We start from the raw sequence: 15,428 nt of genomic DNA, 5'->3' as shown, positions 1-15,428 counted from the left end.
CGTTTTTCTCCCTCTTTATTTTTTGCTTGGGTACTAGCACTGAACTATGCTGACCTCATTCATAATTATTTATTGGTCCATTTTTATTGCATATTAACGAGTGCCGGGTGAATGTGCCGCATTCTCCCGTCTGCACTCTGGGCTATCGCTGCCAGTTCATGTGGGTCCCAGTGCCTGGCGACAGTCTACACAAATGTTAAGCTATAAGCATTTAGTAGTAAGAATCCCAACTAGTTTACCGATATGCAAATAGGCCTCCAGAAACCCCTATAACTTCCGCTTCTTCATTTGTCATCGAACGCAGCAGCTCTATGATTCAGCGTGTGAACCCAATGAGTAATACGGCCCAAAACATTTTATTACATCATCATGCATCTTAGCTTAAAAGAGTGATTCGAGCTGGCTCTAAATGCACTTGCCAATATCTAAATAAATATATAATAATTCTCTCTGAAATAAATAATCCAATGTCCAAGTCACACCCAAAATAATATCGTAAGCTTAATGAACTGCTATTTATCTTAGTTTCCGATAAATAGCTTGCTAAACTCGCCTTCTACGATCGCTGCTGTCTCTGACATTGCCATCAGCCTTCAGCTGGTGTCATTGCAAGCAAAGCCTGCGACCTGGATTACTTGTGGCTTATCTTAATTCGGCTGTTGCATCTGCAAGTTTTCTTTTTGAGAATGCTCGTGTGGGTACATCTTGGAGTATATTTATACGTGTATATAAAGCCAAGAGGCAGCTGCACTTCCTGCACCTCATTAAAGTGCCAACTTTCAACTTAATTAAAAACGTTTGCAGCAACTGTCAACGCCTCGGCTTATCTCCATAACTCGCAGCGCACATCTGCGCACTTCACAACTGCAAAAATGGCAACAGCTAAAAAATGAAAACCAAAACCAACAAAAAGTATATAAGATATGCATAAAGGACCAGCGACCGCCCACAAGATTGTGAGTGCGCTTCATACAGTAGCATTCACATCATTGCGACGCGTCTGCGTCGCGTCTCGGACTCGCTCGCAGCACGTTGACAGATTTGGTCTTGTCTGCTTCAACCTGCCTCTCTGCTAGCCTGACTGACTGACTGCCTGCCTGCCTTCCTGCCTGCCTGCTTGCCTGGTTGCCTGCTGAGCCAAGTACTTGGCTGACTGGCTGACAACTTCATATTGTGCTCGCATTCATTTATATTGTTGCGGCCTTTTTTGTTTTCTCACATCATCATCATCAGCCTCGTCGTCATCATCATCATCATAATCATCATCGTCATCAGAAGAGGCGGCCAATCAGAGCAGTCAACAGCAGCGCGGCACCCACCCGTTTCACATCAACTGTCATCGTTTGTCAGCTTATAGTAAAGCGTATGTCTGTCTGTCTGTCTGGGCGTCTGGCCAGCTAGCTATAGCTGGCAGCCAAGATGTATGACCAGCCCCAGTCCGGGCAGCCGGTTGGCAGACGACGCATGCGCGCCCGGCTCATGCATAATTCATTGCGACTGTTGCTGTTGCTTTAGCTGTAGCTGTGACTCTGACTGCAGGCTTTCGACTCTCTGGTATCCAAGTGTTACACGCAACACGCTCCCAGGTGATTCATTCATCAATTTCTGTCAGAGACTACACGCGCTTACTCACACAGCAACAGTGAGTGTGACTGTGTGTGTGTGTGTGTTTGCGTTTGTGTGTGTATTGCACTTACCTTCTGATCACCGAAACGCATTTGCCGTCGCGCATTGCGGCTAACATTCATGCGACAGAGAAACATGCGATGCTCCCCCTCCAAACTGGAGGCGCCGCCAGTGCCATTGCTGGCTGTCGAATCGCCAACGCCGACGCCGACACCGACGCCAACGCCGCTGCTGCTGCTGTTGCTGCCACCTGGCTGCGGTGGCACGTTCCGATTTAGTTCGGCTTGTATGGTTGCGTGATCCTGTTTGTCAATGATATCGTAAACGGAGTCCCCATGTATCAGTAAATCCTCCTGTGGGCAATGAAACAGAGAAGCAAAGCAAATATGATAAGCATGTGGCATGGCACGTTATGATAATAAATTATAATATTGTATTTCTGGTTTTGCAACATATTCAACATATTTTCAATGTATTTATAGGTAATTGTTGCTGGACATACAAATACATTTATAAATAAAATAAATAGATTTTGTTAATTAAATATACATATGTATGTGTATAAAATATTCATTTGAAATTGATTTTAATACACATAATCAAATGTCAGTTATTTGAGATTTGATTATTGACGAATTAAGTTATTGTTATTATTATTATTTTTGTATTAAAAATCATATAAATTTAATTTAAAACATTTGTAAAATTTCAATTTTGTAAATGAAAAATATGTTATTAATTTGTATACAAAAATGTATCCCGTAATAAAATGGGAATTAATAATATATTAAATCAATATATTGACTGCATTATATTAAAATAGTGTAATTCAATTAAATTTATTTAATTTATTAAAAAGTATGTTATAGCAAAACTGATAATATTTTTTAAAATCACATATATTGATGAATATTTGTGATTAGATATATTTTCACATATATTGATGAAAATACAAATAATTATATATGGTGGCATTTTTTTTTTTAATTTATTCAAAAATATGTTATAGTAAAACTGATAATATTTTTTTATATCATAAAATATTTTTAAAAATTGTTATATATTTTTTCATATATAATGATGAAAATACAAACAAATATATGGTGGCATATATTTTTAATGTATGAAATAAATATATTAATATATTGTGTAATTGTGAAACTATAAAGTATTTCTTTTTTTAATTGCTGTACATTTTATCATATTAGTATTTATCATATTAGTGCACTACTAAATTTTATTGCAACTTATTGAATTTCAATTAAAATTATTTATCATATTAGTGCACTACTAAATTTTATTGCAACTTATTGAATTTCAATTAAAAATTAATTGAATTAGACTTCGGATATTATCAGAAAAAGCATTTGCCAACTTTCAAGTGGCATTATATCTAAGAGGTATCTATTGGGATGACAAATTTAATTTGTTAATGATGTGTCAGCTAATGCTCGGTCAAGTCGGCTCTGGGGCTCGCAAATGCTTTTGTTTTGTTGTTGACAATTATGGGCAGCATTGAATGAGCGTTAGACCAAGCGATCGGGCAATATACAATGCCATGTTGTTGCATTTGTAATTTATTTATGGCTGCTGTCGCTACATGACACATGACAATGGCAACTTGTTATGGCAATATGCAAAAATCGAATTGGAATTATGATGCCCAAATAGCAACAGCAACAACAGCAGCAGCAGCAACAGGAGCAACTACAGCAGGCGGCAACAACTGCAACAATAACAACAGCAACAACAAGGCCTTCATTGACATTTTTGGCAGTTTGTTAATTAACTTTGCTTGTTGTTGTTGTTGTTGTTGCTGTTGCTGCTGCAGTGGCTGCTACTGTCGTTTTGGCCGTTAACTAACTGTGAGGCTGGCCCGTTGCCTGCCACAAATTAAAAGGTTGGGCAATCCACTTTTGGGCCCGCTCATGTGCACACAGTTATTGTGCCGTAATTATGCCAACACATGGCGTACGAACAATTTATGAACTCGCTTGACCAATTAGCTGCTATTGTTGTGGGTGTCCCCTGATAAGGCCTGGCCCCAAAGGCCAAAGGCTGTCAAGTGTCTAGCTGGCCAATTGGCCTGCCAGCCTCTCGATCTCGCTGCATCTGTATGTGTGTGGGCCTACAGCTCTCATGCTACACTCGCTTTGACAGGCCTTACAAAAATGTAGCCACAAATATTGGTTTGCCTGTCTGCTCGATATGAAAGTTAGTCTCAGTCTCAGGCAATAGTCAGGCAGTTGCCGGAAAACTTAAGTAACTTGAATATGGAGTAAACTCTATAGTTGCTTTTAAGTAAACCAATCAACAGCTCTTACAATTTAGTATGCGTTAATTGAAATGTCAATTAAAAAACTTTGATATTTTATGTAATGGCATTTGAAACTGGAAATATGATTGATTCTCGAATAGATTCAGCAACGCCTTCGGCCATAACTTTTATCAGCAATCGCTAAAAATTTTAATTGGAAATATTTTAACACCAATGACAACTCCAGATTTGAGCGAGTTGAAGCAGTATAAATATGGAATATTGGAAATTAAAAAAAAAAAAAAAAAAACAAACACAAAAAAAAAAAATATGAGATTTTAAAAATCCACCTGCCTTTTCTAAAGTCAAACTTTGAAACAGTGGCAAATAAAATTATATAATTTGACATTTCTTTAAGAAATGTATTAAATTTTTTTAATTCTAATATTTATAGATTATTATATATTATATTATATTTTCTATAAAGTTTTTTAACTCTATTATTTATATGTTATATTTTATATTTTGCAATCCCTGGCATTTATATAGACAGCCCGACTAATGGACAGTGGGACGGCCAATATGCTCAATTCACTTTGTGAACAATCTACTATATATCTAATTTAACTGAGCACAACTGGGACAGCATGGATTATGATTTATTGGCAAAATGCTTCGATTTCTCACAAACTTTTGACAGTTGCTGCAGTTGCAGTGCAGTAAAACTCATACGCCCCCTGTGCCGATCAAAGCCGGAGAGTTGCGGCAGTCGGTAAGGCACATCAACATTCAACAATCTCTCGGCATATGTATGGGTGAGTGTGTGTGTGCTCGAATCAGAGTTGGTAACAGTACCTTTGTCTATGTCTAGCTGTTTGTTTTAGATGAATAAGTAACTGCACTCGCGCTGGCACTCGTATTGGTATTCGAAGTCGTATTCGTATTCGTATTGGTATTGGTATTCGTGTATGTAGAACGGGGAGATATGTCACATGTGCAGCATGCGAGTGCATTTATATATGCAGCACAACAGGCACACATATATTTATTTAGCTTTAGTACTTCAAATGCAAAGTGAAAGGCCACGATGTATAACCTTGCTATTTAAGCAGCGTAAACGTGCGATAAACAAAACTTGAAACAACCACAACAGCAACTAAAACAGCAGCAGCAGCAGCGGCAGCAACAGCAGCAGCAGCAGCAGCGGCAACAAAGTTGAGCTGTTTGCAACAGATTTAAGGAACTTTTGTGTACTACAAGCAACAGATTTATGTAAGCTCAATGAATCGAGGCTCTAGCAGTCAGTTGTTGCTGACTTGTCAACGGGAGCAGCAGCCAACTACCAAACCAAACGACCAACAACACAAAAAGTGCAGTAAATATTCGTTGTTGTTATTGTTGTTGTTGCTGGGTCGACAACGATGTTGCTGTTGTTGCTGTTGTTGTTGTCGTCGTCGTTGCCTGTTGTCGCTTGTCAGAGATTTGTATCAACGGCTGTAGCAATTTTAGCCAAAAACTTTCATAGACTGCGCTTTTCTAATTATTCGCGCAAATCGTTTTTGTTACCCCCAAAAAGCGAAATGAAAAATTGCCGAAGAAACAGAAGAAGTGGACGAAGAAAAAGCAACGAAAAGGCAGCCAAAAAACATCAACTTACCATGGAATGTCCCAGGTACTCGGCAGCATTATCCGATATATAGAGCAATTTGCCATTTTGTGTGAGCATCATGAGAAAGCCTGAAAGTGCCTGCAATACAAATGATATGTTGAGTTAGACTAGCTGGACGTAAAGGGTGTTTGTTAATGGAAGGAAGCTTTCCAAGGAAGAAAAATTATATAGTATTGTTGGTTGATTTTTATTTAAATTTTCTATATTATTTATTTCTTGAAGTAATTGAAGAAAACTTCCTGAAGGATGAATATACTTGTTGTTGTAAAAATTATTTATTTATTTGTTGAATTAATTAAAGAAAACTCACTAAGAATTATGTTACATAAAGCTATAAAAGTCCGAAATAGACTATAATTTCGTTAGTTGATTTGATGTCCTATTTCTATATTATTTACTTCTTTTAGTATTTGAAGAAAACTCCCTGAAATATGAATATACTTAAATTAAAAAGAAAATAAAAATAAGAAAAATTATAGAATGTTATTGTTGGATTTTATTTCATTCTTATACATTTTTTATTTATTATTTTCGCTAAGAATTATGATACTTAAAGTTATAAACATACGGGACAGAATACATAATAATATCGTTAGTTGATTTTATTTTCTATTTCTATATTATTTATTTATTGAACTAATTGAAGAAAACTCCCTAAAAATGAAGATATTTAAGCTTATAAAAATAATACATACAGTTTTTTAATTAAATTTTATTTAATATTTACTTCTTGAACATAAAATCTTCATATGAAAATATTGAAATATGATAGCACATTAATTAAATGCTCACGCATAGACATATGCAGTGTTGTTCTGTTTGTTGGAGAAATCGAATTGAAGTCGAGCTTGAGAAAGAAACACCCTCTATTGGGCTGCCCAGCAATTGTGTTGAAAATGCAAATTTATTTTCGCGTCTGCGCACTAATAAATTGTTAGCCCCAAAGAAGTTGGCTGAAGTTGACAACTGAAAATTGACTGTGCTTGCTATCACCACACACACACACATAGACATACATACACCCATACATATGTATATGTGTATTAAATTCAGTCACGAGTGCGCACAGGTATGTAGATCAATCTGCCGACCATCGCCGAGTCGCAGCAGCCAGTGGCAGGCAGCCAGCTTGACTGACTACTGACTACTGTCTGCTCTGTTGTTTCTTTTTATTTTTATTTTTTCATTTTGTTTTTGGCTAAGAGCACCATTTATTGTTTTCTTTTCCATTTGCTGGTTGTTGCTGCTCGGTGTATTTCTTTTTTTTTTTTTTTTTGGCGCAGCAAGTGGCGGCGGCTAAACGATTTCTGGCTTATGATATGGCACAGTTGCTGCCATTAATAGAGTTGTTTTCCCTGGAACTTTCGGCTCACTAGTTGAGTTGTCAACGCGCCTCACTTAAATTGAGTTGTTTCCAACAGCAACAAGAAATTTTTAATTGAATTGACAAACGCATCATTTGTGGCATCAACAAAAATCTGGATCAACAGTGCGATAATGCCACCTTTCTCCATTTCAATTAAACGGGACTCGTAGACTTTACTTGAAATTAATTAAAATTATCTACAGAGAGTGAATGTATATTACTTAATAATATGACAATAAATTTAAAAAAAAGAAACAAATTTGCATTTATACATATTTATAATAAATATTGAAAATAAATTAAATATCAGATTTAAATAGAAAAAACTACAGACTTATTAACAAGCATATAAAAGACAACAGAATAAATTTGCATTATTTAATATTAATATCATGATTTATGTTATAAGAACAATTAATTCATATAAGTATTAAGCATTATTTTTTTCATAAGCAATAAGTTAATATTTAATATTTTTATTTATCAATATTATAATCAAGATTTTTGTTATGAGAACAATTAATTAGTATTATTTTAGCTATATTAAGATTTAATAAGCTAACATTTCGTACATCTAAATATAATAATAAGCATATGTTCAATATATCATATGTATTTATTATAATTATATAATACCTTAAAAAATATTACAATATAATCTTTTTTATCTAGCAATAAATGGATTTAATATTCACCTTCGAGAAGCCAATATTTGGTGTTGTGGTCTGATGATGTTGATGCAACGCATTGTGTCGCTTGAAAACTGCAAAATAGAGAGAAATGCATATAATTAATTTAATTTGGCTTCAACTCTCGACCTTATATGTCTTTTCACAGGCGCGCCCAGCCACATCCGCGCTCCAGCATCCGCCTTAAGTCAGAGGCGAATCTGTTTAAAAATCTCAGTATTTTCCCATAGCTCCTTGTGTGTGTAATTTGTATGCATATAGAAACAAAAATAAATACTTATCGTAGCTAATTAAAAAAGTATCTGTTAATAATAGACTTGGTCTCTGACGGCAATTGTTAGATGCAATTGATTGTGCATTCATTGATTATATTCTACATACAATAAGCGACGATCTTGCATTAGAAAAACAAGTGAATCACAAAAAGAAAATGTGTCATTGTCACTGAGGCAACAGCAACGGCAACGGCAGCAATAGCATCAACAGCAATAGCAACAGCCGCAGCAAGAACAGCAACAATACGAAAATCAACAGCGATCACTGGCTGCAATTGCAGCTAGCAGTTGCAGCTGCGCTGCAGCCAGCATCAAGATCAATTATTTTTAAAACACTACGAGATACTCCCGCACCTGGCAAAAAACCAAACAGAAACAGTCACAGCAACAACAGCAGCAACAACAACAACAATCACTGCGGCAGCAACCGCAACTGGTAATTTCATTGAACTTGAACGGAAAGGCCATGAATGCAGTCAGATTTTGTTTGCAGTGTTTTAATATTACAACAAATACCCAGAAATTCGATTCGATTGTAAGGCAGTAGAATAAAGGGCGTGGCCGGATCCCCAAGCTAAAAGAATGAGCGTTGGATTGCTCATGAATTTAACGTATTTTCAAGCGTTATGAATTAAAAAAAAAAAAAAAAAAAAAAAAAACAACAACAATTTCCTAGAAAATCTAAATTACTTTTAGGAACTTTAAGCTTCATCCATTATTGATTATTTAAATTGTTTACTAGTTTTCAATATGTTAAAAAATTGTTACTTAAATTGTGATCAATTATTTAATACTAAGTAATTGAGAGAATTTTCTATAATTCTCTGAATTCTTCTCGAATTATAAACCTCTACTATAGAATCTAAATACTGCGAATGAGTAGCTGATTTTATTATTGTTTTATTGTTGCATTGTAAATTGTTTTATTTTTGGATCTCAGCTTTTTTTATGTTATTATAATTTATTGTCATATAAATTCAATTTCAATTGCTAATGAATGTATTATATAACACAAATAGATTTATTAATATTCTTGACCCCTCCTTTTAAATTGATTGTCATATAAATATTAATATTTAGATGATATATTTGCAAACAAGTTGGAAATTTCGTCGTCTATTTCTGCTCTTGCTGTAAGTATTAGAAATTCTAATCTTCTAATCGCTGATCGCAGCAGGTTAAATTTATTATATCCACATCTAGGCCGCATTTGTTGTATCTTAACAAGTTGATGCAACTTTCACAGTTTGCGCCCCTGGAGCCTAAACAAGCCAGCAAATATGATAAATATTATTTTCACAATGCGATTCAAGCCGTCGGCCAATCTGCACAAATCGACGCGCATCAATAATTGTTTGTGAAAACTCAATTTGGTTTATAAATATTTCATTAGCCGCACCAGAGCCGTAGCCACACCCACAGCGCCCCACACCCACATTCACAAAATCAATATGTATATGTATGTGTGTGTATGTATAACATAATGCCCTGAACTTGGAGATAAAGCGCGTGTGCTCAATGGCTCCATAAGAGCTGCGATGGCGTGCCAATATTAACACAATTTGTGATTATAAATGCTTTTAAACGGTGCAATGACAATGCACAATAACAACAACAAACACACACACACACACACAGGGCAAACGACAAGCTAACAAACGCCGACAATTTCTCACACTTAGTGAACCAAAAAAAAAAAAGGCTGAGATATATCTAGACAGCGTGAGGGACAGGGAGAAGAGATAGAAAGAGAATAAAAAAACAGTACTTAAGTTTAATTTTTTGCAATTTGTAGAACACATAAATCGCACATTTTGATTTATCGCAATATTTATAGCAATGCAAGGCAGACGCTGTTGTTACCATTGCAATTGTGAAATTGGCTTGGCTAAGGGGGAAGCCCGTTTCTCGTACCACGTTTCTCGTTCCTAGGCAACGAGTTCACATGGCCTGCCAAAGATGCTAGCCAAGTTAAGAGCGCCAGGCGAACGAGTACGCTACAAATGTGTTTGTATGCGTGTGTCTGCCTCTCTCTATGTGTGTGTGTGTGTGTGTGTTATCTATGGGGCTTATGTACCGCACAACGCTAATTTGAAAAACAATTTTCGTAATTATCCAGAAAACAAAAATAAAGAGCGCGCAATGCCTGACTTGATCTCGTTCAGTTGCGCCTGCGCATTGACCTGTGCGCATGCGCATTAAAGGAGGATGCACATTAAATCGAGCCAGAGTGAGAGGGTGAGCGGGAGCACGGGAGAGCGAGAGAGAGATGGCTGCAATTTGCAGGCCTGGCCTGGGTGCGTGCCTAGACGCTTAGGCAATTACTTGGCCGAAAACAATTTTGCCGAGCCGGAGACATAGACATATGAATGATGTGGCATACCCCAACATAACAACTTCAACTATGCTGCGCAGAGTTAGCGGTTTATTTTCAGTGCTGAATTTGTTCATTTCGGCTAAACGAATGCCATGGCGCATTTTTTCTGTTGGCGGCGTGGGGTCCCTGCCCAGCGCACCATGACTCATGCATATTCAATCAACGTGCAGCCAATTATCAGCATGCATATGCATCAGGCCTGCACTCGTCCCCTTCCTGATGTCTTTTTCTGTTTTTGTGCTGTCTTTGGGGTTTTGCCACTCACCTTGTTGGAAGTAGTTGGCTTTGCGCACATAGACACAGACCAGGGCCATCAGCTGCAGCTGCGACAGTCGCTGGCGCGTCGATTGCGGCAGCGGCAGCAGATCCCGCAGATTGGCTATCTCCGCATTTATAAGATCGCGTCGCATCTTCGAGGCGCCCTTCGTCGATTTGTTGGCGTCGAATCTGTAAAAGACGGCAAACAAATCAAATAAATAGATGAATTGAAAATAGAAATAATAGGCAATTATTTTTAAATAAATATATATATATGTATATATATGCATACATATCTATATGAGTCTGTATATATATATATATATATATGTATATATGTATGAATGTGTGTACATTCACAGCTATGGCTTAATAATGGACAGCGCCGACACTGGCCACAGGCGCACATGTTTTCACAGCCTCCAACTGCTAAGGTGTGCATGCTTAACCTGTCACAGGTGCACTGTGCTACAATGAGCTGACAATAAGAATATTTCTGTCTTGTGAATACTTTATTAATTTATTAATATTAATATAATAATAATAATACTATTAATTTATTTACATTTAATTTGATTATGTAATATGTATATTTTTTAGGTATTTAATTATAATTATGCATTTATGCATTCATGCTCATTTCATTTATTTGGAATTTAATTACTTATTACTTAGTATTTATTACATTTACTTATTACTAGTATTAAATTTTTTATATTTTATAATTTTGTTATATTATAATATTATATATAATATGAATGTATTTCTTGCATAACTAAAGTTTGTTACTTGTACTTTATACTCTTATACCTCACACTTATTCTTCTCATATTATATACTCTTCTATAAGTCTAAGCTGCATCTTTAGTCGCGTCACCATCTAAGGGTTAATTTGCTGGCGCATAACAAAAAGCGCATGCGAGATGCATAAATAACTCATCGCGCATTTAAAAATCAAACAACTAGCAGTTGTTGTTGTTGTTCTTGATGTTGCTGCTGTTGTTGTTCTTGATGCTGCTGCTGTCGTTGTTGTTGTTGTCGTTGTTGTTGTTGCAACGCTGGTCGATGTGGGGCACACTTGCCACATGCCTTGTGCGGAAAACTGTGCAAGTAGGTTGGTCAGTTGTGCTAGGTAGGTTGGTTGGTTGCTTGGTTGGGTTGGTCGTTCGATCTAGAGATCCGCGATCCGAGAGAGAGAGAGAGGGGCGGCGGCTGGAGCGTTTAGCGAGCTGTCCGTGTGTACTTTACTGAGCATATTATTTACAAGGTTGAATTCATAAATCATAAATTTGTCTTTTTATGCAGCGGCGGCGTCGACGACTGCGGCGCACGCGGCGTATAAGCATTTTTGTCTGTTATTTTATACATACATATATTTATGCTGACGTTGTTGCCATTGTTGGCTCGCGGTTGGAGCATTTTGCAAGCGCTTGATAAATATTGGTAATATTGTTGTAATAACAGCAAGTGCCCGCGCCTTTCTGGCTTTCACAGACGGGCCAGACTGCCATTTTGCCGCTGTTATTGCCTCTAAATGGCCATGTTAACATTTAAAACAATCACACACATGTATCTCGCTCAGATACACGCGCTCTCAATCTGTGTGTGTGTGTGTGTGTGTGTGAGTGTGTGTGTGTGGGTTAGCGTTGCATGCAACAAACTGATGCCGCATGCAATGCAAACGAGCGCCACGGCCACGGAACCGTCCGATTTTGTGTGTGTTGTTGTTGTTGTAGTTGTTGGTTTCTTGGCCAGCATCCGTTCGCCTTTGGCAGGCGGCGACAGCTCCAGCGACATTTGCCAACTGCCCATAATAGAACAGATTGAAGCCGAATTGAGAGGTACGCTCAAGGGGGGCACACACACACTCTCTCTGTCTCCCTCTCACATGCACACATTTACAATTAAGTCAAGGTGATTTGTACAATTAAAACGAATATTGATTTAAGTGCTGCGATAGTCGGAGCTCATACAACATATGATTGTATGGCTCTCGACTGGCATTGGCACTGGGCGCCAGCATGGGCAGCATGTGGGCGTGGCCCCTGAGAGCTGGTGAAGGGTCGCCACCAGACGATTGGTGGACTGATCTTGTCTACGGCTCGTACTTGAAACTATTTGCATAGCTAGACAATTGGATACATTTTATTGGCTCCAAAAATCTTGAAGACAATAATCTAATAAGACAATTATAAAGTTAAGAAAATAAAAATTAAGTAACGAGACAAGTGAAGTAAGTTCAATGATAATAAGATCTGTGTATAAATTAATTTTTTATACATTAATAAAATCTATAATTTTTAAAATTAAACAGGTATTCCAGCAGCTGTAAATTAAAAATCCCACAAATTATAAACAATTATATAATATTAACTAAAAAAAATGAAAATTAACAGAAAATAATATAATAAAATAAAATATGTATATAATCTATATAGTTTATTATTGTAATATGAAAATGTATTTACTTAAAAATTAATCGAATATAATTGTATATAAATTTTATAAGCAAATGAAAATTACAAGAAAATAATAATAATAATAGTAGTTTATAAAATTTATTATTTATATTTATAAAAGTAGTTTAATATAATTTTAAATTCTAATGAAATTAAAGAAAATAAAAAAAAAATTTAAATAATATTTTGAGTATATATTTAATTAAAAAATACTTTCACTAAGTTTTATAATAATCTACTTTTATCATTTGGTGAAAACTTAAAATAACTAAATAGATAATATTATAAAAAAATTTTATTTATTAATTATTTATTTTTGTTAATTGGAATAATAGTTATAATGAAAAATTAAAATATATATATATATATTTAATATAAATTGATGCAGCTGAGATCTCTACATAAATATGCATGAGCATGAATTGCACCTAAAATTTATGCTCAGACAATGAATATCAGCTGGTTATATCTACAGCTATCGCTGGCTTCGTAGGCGATCTCTACTCCCACACTCGCATGGCACGGCAAGTTGAGCATTTCCCAATTAGCCGAGCTGAAAATGCCAACTAGCAAATGGCCAAAACTGGGCAGCTGCTGGCGATGCTTGGCTATTTGTGGCATAATTAATAAGTTTTTTAAATATTTATCATAAACAAGATGTCGGCCGCGGCGATAATATGATAATGCTCATCCTTCGTAAAGACCAAAACGTGTTAATGGCCATAACAACGGTAGCAACAACAACATCTGTGAGATTTATGGCCATGTGGCTGGGCGAAAACTCCCGCGCATCTTTGTCTTGTAATCTACATCAAAATTTATCTGAGCGAGCCTTAGGCTGAGGTGGAGTGAGCGAGACATGTCATGTCATTTCTTAATATATCTATCGCTACCTTGAAATCTGCACTAAGTAGCACCAAGTGTGTTGTTGTTGTTGCAGTTGCTGTTGCAGTTGCTGCTGCTGCTGCTGCAACTACTTACTGTACAAGTTGTTGTTGCTAATTAAAAGCATAAACACGATTCTTAGCGAGGCGTCAGCAGCCAACCTGTGCCAGTGCCAGTGCCAGAGCCAGTGCCTGGACCAGTGTGAGTTTGTATTTGCGTTGGAGGCGGGCGTAGTTAAAGATCTTCCACCCTCACAGCCAGCGGCAGAGCGAGTGGCATCAGTAGTTGGATGCTGCTGCTGCTGTTGATGCAGCTGGGATTGCAGCAACTGCCACAGCCACTGCCACAGCGACTGGTTGCTGCCACATGTTTAATCTCAGTGCGGCAGTCAAGATCTTAATCAAGCTACTTGGGGCTCAGTTTGTTTTACGCTTCACTAGAGAGATATCCAACAAAGTTTACGTGCTCCACAGAAATTAGGCGCAAATCTTGTTGTTGTCATCATCAGCTCAGCAGGCTGGCAGCAGAGAGTGAAGAGAGAGAGGAGAGGAGAGAGCAGAGAGCAGAGCAGGCAGCAGCAGCAGCCGTAGCTCAGCTCAGCAATACGCCCACAAAATGAGGAGTGAACGTCTGGGCTGGGGTCTGCCCGTTGGGCCCACTAATTAGCACATAAAGCTCAAACATAATGCCAAACTATTAAGGGAGAAATGCATTTTAAATGCAGCTCGATGGGGCGATCTTTAAGCTTTGCATTTTATGGCGTCCCTCAGCGCCATCGTAAAAATCCGCAGCAAATAAATCACGGGCGCCCAAGGCAAACAGCTGTATCTGCATCTCCATCTCCATCTGCATCTGGATCTATAGCTGTGCCAGTATCTGTATCTGGACACACACACACACACACATAGACATTGGTATCAATCCTAGTCGAGGATTTAATATGCATGGGGCGTCAGTCAGCCGAAGCCATGGATAGGCCAAGTCAATAGCAATTGCAGGCCAACAGAAACACGAAATTTGCGCAAATTTTTATTGCACTTTTCCTGGAGCGACTGCGGTTTACGAATTGTCTAGGCACTCGCACTTCATCTGCCTCTCTCTGTCCCTCTCCCTGCCCATCTCACTGCCTCTCTAGCTCTGTGTATTTGTGTAATTTGGGCGAGTTTATTTGCCATATTCCCACGATATAGTTTGGTCCAGCTCAGCGCTGCGGGCAGCTCTAATGATTTTCTGTGCGGAAAATAGTGCAAAACGGCGCATAATGAACGCGCGTCCAGCATGCAAAGCTGACGAACTGACTGACTGACTGACTGACTAACTGACTAGCTGTCTGTCTTGGTAACCCTATACTGTAGACGAACTGCGCTGAACCCACGCCCGACCACCGCCAAGTTGGCGCACAATTAATTGCCAGGCGCCGCACAAAGCTTTTCTGCCATGGAGCCCAACATTTCTTGGAATTCCTGGGAAACACTTGTCGGTCCCTCGTTCCACTGTTCTCTTTGAGTATGTTCCTCTGCCTGTCTCTCTCCCTCTCCCTCCCTATCTCTCTTTCTTCTTCTTCGTC

At 37.6% G+C, this 15,428-nt stretch overlaps 1 protein-coding gene across 2 annotated transcripts in view; it reads right to left on the bottom strand.

Moving 5' to 3' along the window:
• The window catches only part of dysf (neuronal PAS domain protein dysfusion), a 30,360-nt gene that overhangs the window by 5,367 nt on the left and 9,565 nt on the right, over positions 1-15,428 (bottom strand). For both annotated transcript variants that reach the window (XM_018000683.2, XM_089468348.1), the window contains exons 3-6: positions 10,525-10,706; positions 7,614-7,681; positions 5,541-5,630; positions 1,698-1,979 (exon numbers count right to left, since the gene is read on the bottom strand). In XM_018000683.2, the coding sequence (XP_017856172.2) occupies positions 1,698-1,979; positions 5,541-5,630; positions 7,614-7,681; positions 10,525-10,706 (622 nt within the window). The remainder of the gene's footprint in view (positions 1-1,697; positions 1,980-5,540; positions 5,631-7,613; positions 7,682-10,524; positions 10,707-15,428) is intronic.

This window comes from Drosophila arizonae, chromosome 2, assembly GCF_054131065.1.
Source record: "Drosophila arizonae isolate 15081-1271.41 chromosome 2, UAZ_ARI_1.0, whole genome shotgun sequence".
NCBI classification, from domain to species: Eukaryota; Metazoa; Arthropoda; class Insecta; order Diptera; family Drosophilidae; genus Drosophila; species Drosophila arizonae.
This window is presented reverse-complemented; position numbering and strand designations above follow the sequence as displayed.